Here is a 19,637-nt window from a genome sequence, read left to right on the forward strand (position 1 = left end):
TAATTTACGAAATGGTTTGAAGGCCGGGGCGTCCTAATCGTTTCGACTTACAGTTAGTACACTGACCGCATCATCGCGACGTCCCGGGGGTTCAGATTCCACTCAGTGTCCTACTGTCTTTTCGACCCAATTGCTTTCCTGTCTGTCTCCATTGTACAGTCCAACAAAGCAGAGGTTTGACACCCACAGAGATTATGAGAATATGAATGCTTTGTCAGACGCACAGAGCTATGCTGCCTGTTGAACCACACCAACGCTCTACTCCACCTGGAAACCTTGATACTTTTCTATTGTACTTTACATATCATTCAAATACCCTTCTAGGTTAAAATTCAGATATCAATTATATGATCATCAAAGGCTTTGATGCTGTGAGGTTCAACTTTGAAACGCAGTCTTCACAAGAAGTGATTCACATAGAGCACCGAAGTCTGATGTCAATATCGCTACGTCTTTTTTATTTGTATTATAATCTGCATAGGGGTATTTTAGATATAAGAACTGTGTTTGAAAAATAAACAAATCATCCCAGCGGTTTCATTCATATGGATATGAAGAATCAACTGACTGCGAGAAAACGCTAATGTTACTGCTGCCGAATTAGTTTATTTTTTGCTAGAAACAGACTGTAGCAAATATGAGTGACTGTATGAGTGACTGTATGAGTGACTGTCGTAAACGATACAGAGACACCTCCCCAACAACATCGCAGAGACAGTTTGTTTATTTTTGGACCATGATTCTTATATGAGATGATTTTAAGATGACCCAATGTTATTCTGCACAGAGAAAAACATCCGCGAACCCCTTGGAACCAGGGGATGAGCGAGTGACGTCAGGACTTAGGCGCTCTATGTGAAAAATGTTCAGCAATCTTGAATATTGTCAATGGAAGTGCAATCTGTGGCGCAATCAGCAAAATATTCCTGGGAGAACATATTGTTTTATATCTAGTTCTAGTTCAACATGTCTGCTAAAGATGGCAGAGCAGATGAGAGACAGTACTCTCAACTCTTGACATATCTCTAACTAAACAACCCCTTCACTCATCCTACAGTACAATTCCCCAATACCCATCCTCAAGTTGCACATCCATATGAAGGCCATTATGCTGTAGTATGGTTCAGGGTGAGAGGGTGAAAATGTTTGGTGTCTGTGTTTAGCCAATCAATGCATGTACCAACTGTTTACGTATGAAGTCACATTGTGACCAATCCAGTGCCCATATGACTAAGCACCAATTAGAACAAATGGTTACTTCAGGTCAACTTTGCGGCCCTGAAACAATTTGACCTACTAAAACTGTTCAAATATATACTTGTATGGTTATGGTAAGAGTTTCAGATTTTCTGAAATTTAAATTTTACCTAACATACCTCCTGGATGTTTCTAAGCAATATGGAGAACCATTTTATTTGCAATGTCCAGTGCCATGTTTATAAGTAAGGCTATATAAATGTGTCTTTCTGCAAATCTAAGAACTATCCAGGTGCTTCTTTTACTGTGCAGTGAATACAGCTATGGTTCATCATTGTAAGTGGTGCGAAAATCAGAAATGTATTCATTGTATTCTCGTGATTTGCCATACAATATGGCAATGCCAACAACTCACTGGCCAAGGTTGACAACTTGACATGGACACCTGCCATTTGATTAAAATCACCTTTTGTTTACGACCACAATGTCTGTGATCGAAATACAATTATCTCCCGACAATGACCACCTAGCCAGATATTATCCCGCTTATTACATGGCTACCTTAACATAAATTAATAAATTGACCCAAAACACGACAAAAAATAAGTCACGCTGGCTGCGTCTGCCCCTCTGCGGGGCTGGAGCACTGTCGGAAAACCAGACCAAGGAAGTGAGTTGATCAAATAGAATCCATTTTCGGGTACTGCTTCGTCTATTTCTCGCTCGAATGTTTTCCAAAACATTTTTGAGAGACATTGTGTGTGCGTTTACATGGCTGTCATGTTGGATTGGAAACAGCAGTAAATCACCGGGGGAAGCCGCGCAGCTGGTGCTCCGAGGGTTTGATATCGGTCTGTTATAGAGCGGATATCATTATCCAGAAATAACAGACGGCTGAATTCAGCGATTGACTAATCAGAATCAAGCATTAATTCAACCAAGCCATGTAATAAATATTTGTAAAGGGTTTGCATATCTCATTCACGAGGGGCTGAAATAAACAATTTACAGTATTTGAACTGGCTTTATTGGCTTAAAGACCATCTTTAATAAATTAATAATACAACATACAACACAGGGTAGGTACCCTCACAAAAAAACATGCAGTAATCCTGGTCACTAAACTGCCTCCCCCTGGCCAGCCGGGGCGCCTGATGGAGGGGAAAGGAACTGGTTGGAATAACGTGTTCCTTCCACGCGCTATACGTCCAACCAGGGAAACTCCCCCCTGTCAGGTGTAAAGGAGCATCTTGGACACTCAGGCATGAAGGAAGCATGAGTTCAAGTCCGTTGCTCTCCCCTTGTCCCCCATATATGGGGACTAGGTTGGTGGAGGGTGTGTAGAGCCCAGGATCACATTAGATGATTGACACAGGGGTGAAAAATGGGTTACAAAATCGTGGGATAAAATAAAAAATATAAAAAAATAATACAACATTTTTGCCATTTTAAACCCCATTTCAAGAATTGTGCCTGTAGATTCAGTCAACGGTCCCCTCCCTCTCTTAAATGCTAGTCCCAGCCACTTTGGATGGTAGTGAAACAAATTATGACGGTCCAAATGATCAACCAAATATGACACATTGAGTGAACATTTACAAGCTCACACCACGTTGCATTGTGAACTTGTATTGTTCAATGTGCACGCCCTTTACAAATAAAGTGATACCATGTTGCTCATCCAAGGGTGAGTATTGAACTCCCTGAAGTTAAAATAATCACTGAATTGTATGTGTTGAAATACGCGCTAAACTGCCTATAGTCTCTCTTCATTTTTCACTGTTTGTTGTTATTTTATTTTTATTTATTTTTTTCTGTTCTCAATACTCCTTTAAATCCCTTCTCCCTATCTAGATGAAAATCGCAACTATTTTTTATAGGTTATATTCATCAGTGCAATATATGCTATACACAACTAGTTTGATTATTTTATCTCACTTATGTAGGCTACTTAGATTCTTTTTTTTTTAAACATCAAAAATATTTTTAAATCATGTTTTATTAGTTATGTCCATAGCATTTAAATAACAGTTGATTTGTTTACAAAAAAGACACTCTTTTATGTGCCCTCTATTTCATTCCAGGACGTGTGGTGTGGTGTTTTTCTTTTTCTTTTTCACATTTTTTTATAAAGGGAAGTGAAGACATGCCTGTCTTTCCCCCCTCTGCCAACTGTTGTTTTATATACTGTATTCCTAGAGTTGTACCTGTTACCATGTGCGCGAGTACTGCATGTCCCAGGTATCCACTGGCCAAAGTGTTTTGTTCCCTATGTGTACATTTACTGGTGGATTTATCATGCCTCTTAGGAGAAACCACTAGGGGCCCAGAAGAAATAAAGGTGAATAACAAATGTGGAAAGCAATTATATTCCTTGTTTTGTGTGTGTGTGTGTGTGTGTGTGTGTGTGTGTGTGTGTGTGTGTGTGTGTGTGTGTGTGTGTGTGTGTGTGTGTGTGTGTGTGTGTGTGTGTGTGTGTGTGTGTGTGTGTGTGTGTGTGTGTGTGTGTGTGTGTGTGTGTGTGTGTGTGTGTGTGTGTGTCCGTCCACAGCACAAATGGCAAGAGCAGTATGTTTAAGTATTTCTAAATTAATATAATGCAAATGGTGCTTGTGTAGCCTACTCCATACCGGAGTGCATGTACCTATACGCCCATGTCCTATATCATAGGATCCTATATGTTCTGAGGTTCATATAGGTTTTTAATGTTTAATGTCTATTATTATCATAGGCTTTCTAGCTAGTTAGCCCACTAACAGCCTAATGCATGCCGTTATCAAGTAGTATACTATGTGCAGTTTGGAAACGGGTGCTAACCTATTCCATCCACCATGACCATGGCTTAAATGCCAAGCTAGAAGCAAATACTGTGCCATCACCTTCCTCTTATGACCTATACCAAAAAGCTTGCCACTCCCCCCCCCCCCGCCTCTTTTATATCCCATGTTCTTCACCCTTATTCAGCACCACTGTTACGTCCATAAGATGTGACTTGAGTTTAAATACTTATATCATTGAGTCAGGCAAACATTGGCAGTGGTGCACAGATGGCTAACTGATCAAGTGAACAGGGATGTTCCGTAGCCAGACTGCAAAATAAAAATACATATTCTAATCCTACCCCCATTCTCCTCCAGATCTCCTAAGAAAGAGTCTGAGATTAATGCCTTGGATTAAGGCTTCACATCATCTTGAGACTTTATATTACAGCCCAGAAGGATCAGAAGATCAAATCAAGAACGGCTGGAACCAAACGGAGAGGTCAAGATATAACTAACGGGAAGAGGATTAGATATTATGTAGACATAAATTAAAAGAAGATATAGCTTTTAATTATTCTGTAGAAGGAGGAAAAACAAATCCTTGGGCTGCAAGTCAGGAGAATAATAAGACTTGTGATGGCCTTAAATGGGGTAGCCCAATAATAATAATAATAAATATAGCTGCAAGCCGCGATAAGGCGGGACCAAGCAGGAAGGCAATAAGCAATAAGAACAATATGCACAACAATAAGCCATAGAAACATGGAAGACTGAACTTGACAAAAAAGATCCCTATGAGCTATGCATGGTAAAAGTTTGCATTTTCAATTGAGTGCTATAGCGCCACCCTTTGGCCAATGGTCGTGGGCTTCGCATCATCACCGTTTGGCATGGCCCTACGGCAGACCTTTTCCCTTCAGGACTGCTTGCAGGTCCGTTAGTAATAATAGAGAGTGCCCTTGTTTCTATACTATATAAATTTCAATCTTAGGGGGAGAAAAGGAAATGTAGGCCTATACGACACATTGACAAGTAGTTAAACACCGGTTTCCCATGATAAATGTAGCTATAGAGGATGTGGGAAAGAAAGAAGTGAGGCTTCCCACTGTGGTAATGTGCTCTATGAAGACCACTCACCCTGACCTAATTGTCTCAACGGAGGCCCTTCGCTTCACGCCCTGCCTGCTGCTGAATATATAATAATCAGCAGCGTTATCACAGAATACCCTATTGTAACTTCCAATCCGCCGTGTCGGTGAGCCGCCTCGGAATATTATGTATATTAATGTCCCGAGAAATGCGGGCGCGGTGGTGGGGCTGTTTTGAGTGAGCGAGCCGGGATTAATGGTCCCAGAGATTTATGCTGGCACGATCTGAGCTCCTTTGGTGTTTATAAGCTCCAATCAGCTAGAGGAAATAGGAAATGATAACGGTATCCAAATACAACAGCATTTTCCATTTTGACCACCGTGGTGACAACATGGCCACTGATCTGCTGGCGCGTCGCTGCAGCGGGGAGTCCTGCAGTGACAAGACGTTCTGACACGTCAATTCCATCAGGCCGTCTCTCACTGACATGTGTGCACTTAATGGAGAATATCAACACAAACGCATGAATCAACCCAAAATGTGTAAACACAAGCTGCCAAAAATATATTGGCCTGTGCTTTGTTTTGAATAAGCAATTCATTATTCCGCATCCGAGGCGCGTGGTCGGGCATAGGACTACAAAACAACTTATTTTGTCATTGTTGTGTTGCTTTGCGTGCCAGAGGTGTCAGAATTATGCCTGCCATTTGCGAGGGAAGGTTATAGATATCAGATCTGTTTAATAAAGACGGACAATAAAGCCTCTTATGTTTTGCTGCCCCACCAAACCTTATCTCAGCCTTAAGAAGGGAACAACAAGCTCGCTGATTAATTTTAGATCTTTTTTCCACGAAAAGAGTATAGCTTACAGTTGCAATCTCACTCTCAATAATGCAATCTCATTCCATGTTCAGACTCAGGCAGATTTTATTGTACCGTGTCCCGTTTCGCGCTTGCTCGTGAAGCCCATATAGTGGATCGACCATATCATCGTCAAACCCTGGGACTGGGTTATTATGTTGTTATGAGGTGGATGTCAGGAGTTAATCCTTCACCTAGAGCAGTGCATCTCAATCTTCTTAATTGCATGCAGGACCCCCAGTTTGTTATGAATTAGGCCACGGATCCCCATCAGGGTCCATTTAGTTACATTTGTAGAACCATAGGTGTCCTTTTTGGTTTCTAACTATGAGTCAGTTGGCTGCAGGGACCCCCTGGAACACCTCAATGACCCCTGTCTGTTCCCGGACCTAACGTTGAGAACCAGTGGCCTATACCCCTAACCCTAAGGCCCCTTTTATACTGGCAGCCAAATCCAGCCTGAATCAGGTCTGTGCCATATCCAGATTGGAAGCCGATTAGTTTAAACCAGTAAGAAAGACGCCTGAGGGCGAGAAGCGACGCATCCACACGCATCCGCCTGGGTGACAGCAGACTATAGGCGAGCGCTGGCGCTTTGGAATTGGGGGTCAGATCAACATATCCGCCTGCGGGTGACAGCAGACTGCTGGGCGAGTGCTAGCGCTTTTGCATGGGGGGTCAGATCAACATATGGAATGAATTCTGTACTGGCCATATATGGAGCGTGTCTTGAGTGTACAGGGTTTGATGAGGTCATATCAACATATGGAATGTCAGAACAGGTCAGCTCCATATATGGAGACAAGGGTGGCAACCGGGGAAGTATCTTGAGTGTACAGGGTTTGATGAAGGCCCAAGTAGGGCCGGGCCTTAATTTTCGGGCCTGTTGAGAACTTGAGCGCAACACTCTTTCTTACTGAAAACAAAGTATTGCATTGTGGGTTTGAGCTGACAGACCCTGATGTGAATCAATCAAGTTACCTAAAAAGTGGCAAAACAATGTTTTATTTTTTGTATATTCTTTGTGATCTAGGCCTACTGGTAGATCGCAATCCACATGCACTAGGATCCCGTAGTCCTCCTAGCCATAGACATACTGTATAAAGGTTCGTCTCTGGGGCGTCTGTATCTCAACGGAAGGACCTGTGTGGATTAAATTATGTTAAGTGACTTCTGCATCAGTGATATAACTTAATTAACATAACATAATTCATTTGAATCAGCTGTGTGGACGGAGATCTTGTAGAGTCTGTGGGCTATTGTGACCCTTTTTTATTTCTTTTGCGTTGTGTCCCCATATTATTGTTATGTTGACTGACACAGATGACGTCTCACTTTGAATTGAATTGACTAACAGGAACTGATGCCCATAATTCACACCCCTTTTCCCCAGTAAGCTCCCTGGAAACTGGTGGCTGGCTGTCTGTGTGCATAATATGCTCTTTTCTGGTTTAAAGTCTGTTGTGCTTGTGCTCTTTTGGTTTGATTGTAAGAGTTTTTGGTTTCTAACTATAAGAAAGTAAAGTAAGTTAGATGGGGGACCTGAATCATGATATATATCATGATGACCATGGCTTTGGTGTCCATTGTGTTTTTCAGTTTCAGAGAAATGAAATAACAAATCCTTCCACGCGTTTTGTCCCATTCAGAGACACATCATGGGCTGTCAGGTGGCCTCTACATCTTGAGCTCTTTGAATGGTGCCCCATTCAACGGTACCAGCACCCCGGTAAAGGTATCAAAGGGCCATGAGCCAGTTCCACTAACTATAGAGACTTGCACTTGGAGAAGGGGGTCAGGAAAATAGATGTAAGCAAGAATGTTTGGGGGGCATGAAAATGAGTAAAAGTAGACCAGGGGATGAATGAATGAGAGAGAGAGAGAGAGAGGGGGGGGGGGGGGGCTTAGAGGAGTGAGAGACAAAAATGTGCACCAAAAGACTGCTGGGTTGAATTGCTCAAGTGGGTACTCTATGGAATTGGGTATGAATGGTGTGAGCAGTGCAGTTGTGCTGGGGCTTGTGTGGGATGTGGGGGCCATGCTGCGGTGCAGTTGTGATGTGTTGGGGCCCGTGTGAGGCCATAGGCCCTCTGGTGGTGTGATGTGTGGAGGGCAGGTCCTTCTGGGTGATTCAAATTGCCACATTGAAGCACTCCTGTGTTTAAAGAACTCACTTTATGGTAAGACAATTGTGCCATTTCATGATATGCTACATAAAAACCAAACAATTTATTTAGCATTTTTGTCATACAGTGTGATACTCTACTAAGATTTCATTTTTAAACCAACTTAAATAACATAGTATCTGTTGACAAGCAAATATAGTGTATATGTGAACAAGTAATCAACATACATATCTGGACAGCAAAAGTTCTCCTTTGTAGGCATCACAGTGGAAATATATAATAGTGGACCATGATGAAGAGCTCTGGCCGAAACGCATATTGGTCATCTGCGTTTTTAATCCTTCCTTTTCTATGGAACAAAAATATATTCTACTTATAGCTTAGCTGCCTTGGAACTTCTTTCTCCACTGTGAACTTTTATTTTTTATCCAAAGCACTTTTACAAAGATTGTGCATTTAATACATGCACTCATTCACGCACCATGGCGGCGGCGTGGCGTAAACCATGCAAGGCACCAACTTGCACATTGGGAGCAATTAGGGGTTCAGAGTCTTGGTCAAGGACACTTCGACACTTACTCTGAGGGAGCTCGGGATCGAACTGACTGCTCTATCGGCCACTGCTGCCCCAGGGACAGAAGTCTTGTATTGGCTGAAATGTAAGAGTTGTAAGGCTAGATCATATCCTGTGGGTGCATGGCCCTTGGTCACTTCAGTTTCCTCTGTGATGAGCTTGCAGTGATGGGAAGACCTTCACTGTGAGAATCTGAGCTCTTCCACCTGCATGGCAGATGCCGGGAAAGAGGGAAAACTGTTGTGTGTCGTCTGTGTAGCAGTAATAGAAGGACTTGTGAACAGAGATGACAGGGCCAAGCTATCTAGAGGGACAAAAGGAGTGGGACTCCAGTCAAGAGGGTAGTGGGTGATGAGAGCAAACCTCTCCAAGAAACCTGGTGGGTCTGAGCGGTCAGGTAGGATGAGAACCACTTGAATGCAGTCCTTGCTGTAAATTTAGGTCAAGAAGGATAAGGACTGAGGAGTGGGAGGCAGCTTGAGTGGCATGCTTTGCCTCTGTGACTGCAAAGAGCTAGTAGAGGGGTATACTTTTATTACTTTGGTAAGCCTATAGCCTAGTATATACAGTAAGTATGGACATACAGTATGTTTTCCACATGCTGGCAGTGGTGGAGATACAGAACATGACTGGGCCTAGAAAAATCTGAATTGGCCTTTTTAAGCTGAGATAGGCCAGTGAGTGGATGATGCCAATATGACAGTTATTTTCACTGTCAATTTGGTTGATTTCTGTGAGAGCCTCCGGAGAAAGCCCATTTTCCATATCGGGTAATATGCAAACGCCCTGACACATACTGTACTGTACATGCAAGCAGCACTTCCATATTCGCTAATGGAACCACCTGTAACAACCTGCAGTGACTTGATCCCAAGCTAGTCTCCACTGACAAACTATAATGCTATAACTATAATAACTATTGAACCTTATAGGTTATGAATATAAAAAATAATCTGATGATGCAACTCTCCACAGCCTACTAGATTTTCCACAATTTGGCATGGTCTTTAAAACACACTTTTTCCTATTCCTATTCTTGAAACTGAATAAATCATTAACTTGTGGTTCGAAACGGTCAAGGTCACAATAAACTTCAAGGTCAAAATGTCCCATTTGGTCATATCTCTGAAACAGAGAGACCAGTCGTGTAGTCTCAACATAACATGTTATGGCATACACTGTATGCTCATAATACTTTTCTGTATGCCATTATACAAAATGAGTAATAATGATATTAATAGCTCAGATGAGCAATGAATAATGTCCAATTGTCCACTGCAACATTTATTACTTATTTTAGCTGGTAATTATTAACAAAATAAGTCTCACCGGGTGGGATTCTAAAACTTTCAGGTTTTGTGGCCCGCGTAATCCTATTGCAATTTTGCCTGCTGATACATTTACAGTACATATAATGTAAGTGGTGCTAAATTATAAATCGCACCTAGTTACCACCTTGCTGGGAAGATGGACGCGGTCTGCATATGGTTAATTCTGGGGTGAACATTTGGCGAAAATAGCAGATCTACAAGCGCACGCTGTGAGCCCAGTGCAGCTTCTATACATTGACACGAAAACGCGTATTCAGGGCGGAGTCACCACCCCCCGGGTAAACTGTGGCTGCGTCCGAAATCATTCCCTATGCCCCATATAGTGCACTACTTTGAGGTTCCGCCATTTTGTTATAGTGTCCGAATATGTAGTGAGCATTTTTGCACCCTAACGTAGTGGACTGAAGTATCCCACAATGCACCGGGAATTGTAGGGAGCATCCGATGGTCACTACAAAAACACAGCGAAGCAAATCTGCCCCATAATGCATTGCGCAAGCTCGCTCTTGAGCGCACATGCACGCGTTTGCGCACGTGCGCTGCTTCTGCATGCATGCGCTCATTGCGCTCCAACTCAGAAGAGGCAGAAGTTGAACCAGCGAAAGAACTCAACACAAATGTACTTTTTAAACTTTCGTTTCCCCCTCTTTTCTTCCCTGGCGGATCTCGAAGCTACAGATCTCGAGACAAATGATCTGTGCATTTATTTGAAATTGTTTTATTTTATTTATAATAAATCTACTCGTTTGCAATAGTATTATTACTAATCTGATTAATTGTATCACCCAGGCCCAGCGCATGACGTTAGGAGAGCAATCAGTTGCTTGCTGTAGAATATATTTGTGAGATTCTTTATCACAAACGTAGGCTAAATACATGCATGTGAGACACATATTAATTGTGTCCGAACATATGTTTTATTAATATTCATTCATTCCTGCCATGAATAGGCTATCTAACATTATTTCATTGAATTGCAATAAATTGCAACTTCATTGTGTAGGCAGTCATTTATTGGACTGCTGTTTCTGTTAACACCAAACGTCCGTATTGTGAGAAGAGCTTGTAGATCGGCTACTTTTGGTAATTCTTTACCAAAAGTACCCAAGTAAAAGTATACAAGCTCACAACACGGACGTCGCGCGTTGCTTAGATCGGCTATTTTTGCCGTATCCCCCCCGCCCCAGGATTAGCGGGGGTTCATGTGGTTAAGATTAAATCATGCTGCTGATATTTTCATATATTGTCAAGGTTGTGCACTGTTTTCCCATAACAATGGGCCTATGATTATTATCAATAAATTAATATTAGACTATATCCATTATCCTAAATAACCTTTTTATCATAGATATATAGGCCTAAATGCCTGCAAACATATTTTCATTAACCTATTTTTTCCTTTATTCATTCATGAATTTAAAAATAACTTTACAAACTGTCCTTGCAGGGAGGTGACAGCCAGACTTATTTGATACAGTCTGTTCCTAGCGGAAATTCAGCAGCAGCGTTTTGATTGGTTTCTTGTAGTCAGTTGATTCTTCATATCCAAATGAGTGAAATGGCCGGGATGATTTGTTTATTTTTCAAACAGTTCTTAACTTCTTTATGAGGCGATCTGAAAAAACCTAATGGGGATTTCATGCAAATAAAAAGTACATGAACCCGCGGAACTACAGCGCCCTCTATCGATATTGACGTCAGAGTCGGTGCTCCCCATACAGGGAGTATTGTCCGAAATCATCACTATAGAGTCCACTAGAATCTGGATCCCCGTATGGGGGATAGGGAGTAGGGAACAACCCTAGCAATTCGGACGCAGCCCTTGATTTGCTCTCGTTCACTGCAATGCAATTTGCGGCAGTAGCGATTATCAAACTTATTTGCAATGACATACGTTGAAAGATCTGTTGCCCGTGGACAAGGCACGCTACCTCCGCAAGTTAGATATTATCGGCATAGATGTTTGTCCGTATGTTATTAAGGATTGGAAAAGTTGCATTGGCAGCCATAGAAAATTCTGCCAGGGTAAATGTCCCGGATGTGACGTTTTGGGGCGTTCCTGTCTTGTTTCGTGTCAATGTATATATCTGTCAGGATCTGCCTTCTGTGTGTTGTGTATGTTGTTCTTGATTCTTGTTTTGAAGTGATGCTTTTGTGTTTCCTGTCCTCCTTTGTAGTAGTTTCCTGCCTTGTCTCACCTTCCCTGATTTTTGGATATTTGTTTCACCTGTGTCTTGTTTTCCCCAGGCAATCCTTGTGTTGATTTGATTTGAGTTCACCTGTGTCCTGTTCATCGTGTGCCTATTTAAGCCCTGTGTTTGGTTGTGTTTCCTGTTGCATTATCCTGAGTTTCAAAGTCTGTTCGTTTGATAGTGTTGCTCTCCTGCAAACCTCTATCAAACTTCCACTTCAAGATTCTGACTTCCTCGCATTTGTGTCCTACTTGTAAACCACCTCCTGACAATATCGACTATTTACATCAAAGAATTGGAGTAGATGGGGGGGGGGGGAACCTATAGTTAATATTTTGATACTATAGAGGCTGTGGCTCTGTTAACTAATACTGATGTGGGCACCGGTAGCGAAGGGAACCGAGATTATGCCATTCCTGGGTTGGTGTCAAAATAAAACTCAAGGTTGAGGCCCTGCTGTGAACATATGGAGTGAAAGCATGATACAGTAGGTTGCATTGGCAAGATCGAACAACCACGTTCTAGTCACACATTCCCATTTAATTTCCCCAGGGTTAACGTCAGTGAAAGTTGTCACCACAGAAGGAAAGTGTGAGGACAACTGTCTGCGAATTCCTGTACTGAATGCGATGAGGTGCACACTATTGATTCAGGACATTATTTTGCTGCAGCCTTGCAGGGAATTCCTGCCTCCCTCCATTATAACCAACGTAACGTTTAAAGTGACAGTATTGATAGTGATAAGAAATAATATGATTCAGATTCTGATTCATTTTCTGAGGGGCAACAGCCCCTCAAAAGTGACGTCATCGTCATGTGACGTGCAAGTCTATGGACTTTTAATGTTTGTCTTATTCGGGCTCCCTCCAAAATCAGCAAGAATCAATTAGGAACCAGAATCGCAGAAATCAACACGTACCCCCCAAAACATCAGCATGTCCCCCTGTGACGTCATGTGGCAGCCAAGTCTATGGACGTTTTATGTTTGCACCCCGTGACGTACAACAGCAAGGCGCCTCTCACTTCACACAAGTCTGATATTTTATTGTCCTCATGGAAATGTGTTTTCACGACTCAAAACGGGGTATAACCATTAACCAAAACCTAAAACACAACAACATGACTGTTAAGCCTATAATATAGGCTATATTATAGCTTTGTTGCGCTTTAAGACATATTTATACCTCAGTCATCGCATGACTCTATCATGTTCTGGCGCGGTCTTAATTTACGCTGAGGGCACAAAACTTCTCCCGTCATTAAAGGGGTTCCATGTAGGTCCCCAACAAAATGTGTGAAAATGTATATAGCATCACAATGAGTTTAACCACTTTAAACATAATTATGGCAGGTCATTATGTGTGCTATATAGGGAAAGACTGTAGGCTAAACTCCACAGGTGAATTATAAAAGACTTCATGACAAGCTGCAGAGATGCATAGCTTATTATGCCATCAATATTCTGATACAATATTCTATACTTTTATTATATTGTGAAAATAGATTAACCAGTGAAGCTGCTTAGATAGATGATAGATAGCTTTATTGTCATTCAGCAGATACATAAAATGCATAAGAGAACGAAATGTCGTTTCACTGGCTTTTAGTATGCTAGTTAAAAGAGCTAAAATACTATTAAAATCTAAAATCCACTTAAAAACAAATAAATTAAAATAAATTAAAAAGCACCATTAGTTCATTGAGAGACAGATATTTTGCTTATTTGCTTATTATGCTTAACTCAATGTTGACATTATGTATGTCACCATGTGTGTCCATTCCTCATTTCTGTCAGAAATTCCAAGGATGCTTGGAGTCCAAGCTTTGGATGCTCACATTTTCAGTCCACTGGCTGAAGATGATGCTGCCAACAGGACTAAGTATATTCTGTGAAGTACTTTGGATAAGGCTAAAATAAAACCGAAAGGGTTGTAAGGATCTGGGGCTCATAGAAAGAATGTTCACCCAAAGGTGTCACTTTATTTATATTTTAATATTTGGTATACCAAACAGTATAATAAACAGGGCAAAGTGATGCATCTTTAGGCAAATATTTGCTGCACACAAATTACTCATGCATGCACCCTCATGCAAGATATACTGTGCCTTGTCTGTAGCGACACCAAAGGTGGGGCATGCAGCATCAGACGACTCACAGTATAGCCTAGACCTGGCCTAGAATGACTGCATGAGGCTGCTGCTGAGAGCTCCTATAGCCTGGCATGGCCAGACTAATATTATAGACAATCTCCCCAGAGATTTTTTTTAATAAAATAAAAATAATAATAATAATAAAAAACTGGAATGCTCAGGCATACCTGCAGGAGACATTCATCTATTCAATGATGCAGCTAATTGCTGTTATAGCAGCACTGAATGGAGGGGAAGGATCCCACCCAGCAATAGATCAATGTTTATTGTGTAGATGAGGCAATAATTGTGCCTGAATACACTCAAATTAGAGTACCCTCATTTACATACGTGTGGCATTAGAACAATGGGTATTTAATCCTGCATCTGCACTGACCAGCAGGTGTAGCCAGGTATATACAGACAGCCTCCAGCATATCCCTTTAGAATAAAATGGCATGGTATATATATATATATATATATATATATATATATATATAATATATATATATATATATTATAACCTTATAGAAGCATATTGCTATTGTATAATGTAGAATAGACTAGAATAGTTTTGCATAGGCTATATTTGATGCAATTAACATATAGTGATGACAATGATTTATGCATATATTATTTATAGTTTACATTCCCAGGTATTTTAAGACAAATAAGTCGATTTTGTCTATAAGTTCCCTTCGATATATATATATATATATATATATATATATATACCATTTCATTTCCCTTATAATCAGTTACTAAATCGCCTGAAAAGCAGTGCAAACACATGAATCAACACCGTCCCATGTGAAAAATAGTTGAGAGGGTGACTGGTCATTGTAGCAAGCACAAAACTGTGGATTCCAGCAAACCTTTATGCTATTTAAAAAAGGGGGTTCTTTTCATTTGTCGGCAGAGCCTACCTCTGGCCAGGCTAAGTCTTTTCTTTTTACCCCTTTAATCCGTCCTTCTATTTCAGAAACACACAAAACCAGGTTCACGCAGTGCTTTAGTGGCTAAAAGTGAAAGAGCTTGTTTTTTCTGTGCTGAGCCGAGCCTTGAATGATCGCTCTGGAAAATTGGTTCTTGTGAATAGGCGAAGGAGGAACAACGTTTAATAGGATCCAAGGGAGGTTCTGCTCTCACAATCTGCTCTTAAACAGGTGGAAATTGGACGCTCTCGATTATACAAATAGTAAGTATAAGCCAGCATGGAAAAGCTATCCCATCTCCGAGGATTAGGAACTTTCAATAAAAAATGAGACTTGTCAAAAGCAAAAGGCCCCAAGAACATTGTTGTGTGAGCCAATACAAAACCTGTAAAAAAAAGGATCGAAAGTGCAAAAAAAATGCTAAATGGCAGCTCAAATTAAGAATGGGGGTTGAAAAGACATGTGATGTTTTCAACCAACTAAAAATCTAAAAACATTGCACTTCAGTTCTAATTGAGCGTAACCAATAATTCGTAGAAGTATAGTATGGTAATTTAGCCAATAATAATAATAATAATAATAACTTGGCATATACAATCGTATAGTCGGCCTATACTAAAACAAAAACTGAAATTGTATGGTACCTATAAGTTGCCACGATTTTATAGGGTATAGGGTATTTCTATTTTGGGCTTTGGCCATCAGATTATTGCAGCAACAACCACACCACTCTGGTGTTATATATATAACTAAGGACCAACACGAGCATGCACGCATGCATGGGAACTCTGATGATCTCGTTCACCCTGCATGTTAAAGAGTTTTAGTCCTCTGATGTCAGGAGACAGTGATCTGGCGCTGATGAGGGCGGTCGCTACCAAAATGTGACAGCGAGCAGTCAACGCTGCTATCTTCCAATCCATCTGTCGCCGCTAAAAGGTAAACTCCAACACTGACTGAGTCTCTCGCTGTAAACTTTTCCAATCCACATTATTCGGGGACCGTTGCGCTGAATAAGAAAATGTTTTTGTCCTGTTTCTCCCCCCCCCCTCCTCAGCCATCCTTCCTTCCTAACGAGCTCTGAAATGTCCTGTTAATTTTGTGTGTACTAGTTAATGAGCATTAATCTGGTACCCCCTGGATGCTATTGTTGCGGAGGATGGTCATTTGAATGCAAATGGGTGACACTGTGATAGCAAGGTGCTTATTAAACTGATGTGTCTGTCCTTGTCTTTTCTCGCAGCTGAGGAGGCAGGCAGTATAGCAGGCTACGAAGCGGCTGGCTGGCTTGGTGCTTGGCTGCTCACACCAAGTTCGCTCCACATAGACAGAATCATGGCCAGTTCCCTTCCTCTGGAAAAGGTGATGGCTTGCCCACGACTGGACGGTGTTGGTAGGAACGGGCCATCCGCCGCCCCAAAGACCCTGGCCTTCTCCATAGACCGGATCATGTCCAAGACCTCGGAGCCGAAAGGAGGCGCGGATCAGGAGCGGCGAGGCGCGGAGAAGTTGCTCGGTCTCTGCTCGCCTCTCCCCTGCATGATCCCGCTGCAGCCGTTCAGCTACGACCTCCAGGCCAAGGCGCTCATGAACTACTCGGAGCTGTGGAAAGCTAATTTCAGGGGGACCTTTTGCGGCGCTTCTTCCGCCGCGGCGGTGTGCAAAGTGAACTGCGGGATGTGCGGCAAAGCGGACGCGGTCTTGAAGCATCATCTGTTGCCGGGCCCGGGGAGCAGGGTGATAAAACCCCAGGTCATCCATCAGGCCATGGCGATGCCCACCGGTGGCTCTCTGTACTATCTCAACTACCTGGACTCTGCCTACCAGCAGTCGGAGCTGCTGACTGGACAGTTGTTCTCGTCGGCGTTGGCCACTTCGCAGGCGCAGGCGTCTCTTGCGGCGCACCACAAACTTTTGCTCCTGGAAAACGCCAAGCTGAACAGCGGGGCCGCGCCGGTCGACAAGTTCCCCACGCCTCAGTACCCCCACAAGGAACACCTGCCCGGTCAACTGGACCAGATAGTCAAGGAGAACCACGGCCTGACCTCGGAGAAAAACGGCGTTAAAGCTCATAGCAAACTCAGCACCGGCGCTGCCCAAGACGGAAAGCCCAAAAACTTTACATGTGAAGTGTGTGGAAAGGTATGCGTTTATTTCTATCTATAAACCGAAGAACTATATATATAGGCTTCTGTGCTTGAGTCATTAAGCAATTTTATGTGGAAAAATGTTTCTGTGAAAACAAAACAAAAAATATTTCCGAAAATTAGTATAGCCATTTGAAAATATTGTTTACAATGTTGCAGTTTTCATAAAATGAATGTATTTTAATTATTAATTAATCAAATAAATTTAACCCACATCAATAACGAGAAAATAAATTCTGTGTGGATTAATGATCGAATTAATAACTCTGGTATCGGCTATAGGCCTATACTGTTAAAAATATTAAGAACCTGCGATGCTTTTGAAAAAAAAAATCGTCTTTGCAAGCGTTCCTCATCATAATTTGCATATTTGTGCTCGCTCTGCAGGTGTTCAATGCCCATTATAATCTGACACGACACATGCCAGTGCACACTGGAGCGAGGCCCTTCGTGTGCAAAGTGTGTGGGAAAGGATTCCGCCAGGCGAGCACGCTTTGCAGACACAAAATCATCCATACACAGGTAACACTTCATATCTAATGTATACTTCATATAATTATAATTATACTAATATATATATATATATATATATATATATATATGCATGCAATTATATTTATTTGCCTGCATATAAATGCCTGTTTTTGTATTTTTGTTGTACCAGGAAAAACCCCATAAATGCAACCAGTGTGGGAAGGCCTTCAACAGAAGTTCAACTTTGAATACTCACATACGGATCCATGCTGGCTACAAACCGTTCGTCTGTGAATTCTGTGGGAAAGGTTTCCATCAGAAAGGTACAATTTAGATTTAGCTCAACTAATCGTTCATTTTTAACGTTGTGTTTTTATGCAATATAGGCTAATGCAACTGTCCTGTGTTTATGTGCAGCTGGGCTGGTGCATTATATTAGCCCATTGATGATGAGTATAGGCTATAGGCTTGTGTTTTGATTAAATTGAAGCCTGACATTGATAATTGTAGGCTATATATTGTAACACATATGAGATATGGACATAAATTCAAGGCGAATCTATACACAAAAGTGTTACAATTCGACAGAGGTCTTTGTATGCCAAAAATGGTGTTAATTACCACATCATATGTTATTGAATATGTTATCTGTGTCACTGTCACTAAAAAAAAGGCATGTCCGCTTAGTAGGGAGGCCCACTCGTGAGCTTGAAGCGATCAATGGAAATGGGACATGTCACTTTACACTCACTAACTCTGCCTACAAGACTGTGGAATTTGCTATGGGTCAGTTAGCAGACCTTAGCCGACTTGAACATCAGTTTTTACTTGTTGTTGCGTTTGATTTTGACAAAGTTTGACAACTTCTTGACTTCGATGCAGATAACTCCCGATTAATGAAGGCTGGGGGACGATTGTTGAATATAACTTAACAATGAACTTGTGACCTTAATTGTGTCGAAACACAGGGCCTCTTTCATGTGCCATTATTAACATGCAGGGCCATAACTCGATGCTCATATAGTTTTGTTGCATTTGTTCTTGATTTAGTTTGGGCAGTAAGACATAAACATAACGTGTGTCCCTATATCGAAACCAGGACATTCAGTCAAATGATGTGGTCGGGTGCCCTACACTGCCCTTTAAAAAAAAAAAACTCATTCGTTTCTGCTCCGTTTCAGGGAACTACAAGAACCACAAGTTGACGCACAGCGGGGAGAAGCAGTACAAGTGCTCCATCTGCAACAAGGCCTTCCACCAGGTCTACAACCTCACCTTCCACATGCACACGCACAATGACAAGAAGCCCTTCACCTGCGGGATCTGCGGGAAAGGATTCTGCAGGAACTTTGACCTGAAAAAGCACATCCGCAAGCTGCACGACAGCAATAATAACTCCGCGACATCATCATCCGCAGCCGGTGCCGGGGCTCCATGCAGAGAACTAAAAATTTGAGCCAACGTTATTTTGTTTCATGCACTGGTCATATTTCAACGGGGGAGCACCGGTTGCATAACTATAGGATATTTAAAACGCTGCATGAAAAGAGACCGGTCTGTTTCCATCTGCCTATTTAAGATATTTGTAGCCTAGGCTATACATGCCCTATAGCTCAGACTCAGACAAGAATATAATATAACATTATTCCGTGATGTGTGAAAATGCAATTGTAAATAATAGGATAAATAAAATGTTATTTAATCAATGTGGGGACATTTTCGTACATTTCTCAGAAATTGTTAATGTGTACATATCTAAGTTATATGTATATAGCCTAGCTAAAACTGAATGTGTGGACTGTTTCGATCTGCTGAATTA

General features: G+C 41.7%; 1 protein-coding gene across 1 annotated transcript; it reads left to right on the plus strand.

Annotated features, from left to right (window-relative positions):
• Nucleotides 1-16,532: 16,532 nt before the first annotated feature.
• Nucleotides 16,533-19,274, plus strand: fezf2 (FEZ family zinc finger 2; the record flags this gene model as incomplete). Its single annotated transcript, XM_080790866.1, has 4 exons — nucleotides 16,533-17,339; nucleotides 17,732-17,866; nucleotides 18,009-18,141; nucleotides 19,000-19,274. The coding sequence occupies 4 exons, from the start codon at nucleotides 16,533-16,535 to the stop codon at nucleotides 19,272-19,274; spliced, it is 1,350 nt and encodes a 449-aa protein (XP_080646992.1).
• Nucleotides 19,275-19,637: the final 363 nt, after the last annotated feature.

Source organism: Protomyctophum bolini, assembly GCF_963924005.1.
Source record: "Protomyctophum bolini genome assembly, chromosome: 2".
NCBI lineage: Eukaryota > Metazoa > Chordata > Actinopteri > Myctophiformes > Myctophidae > Protomyctophum > Protomyctophum bolini.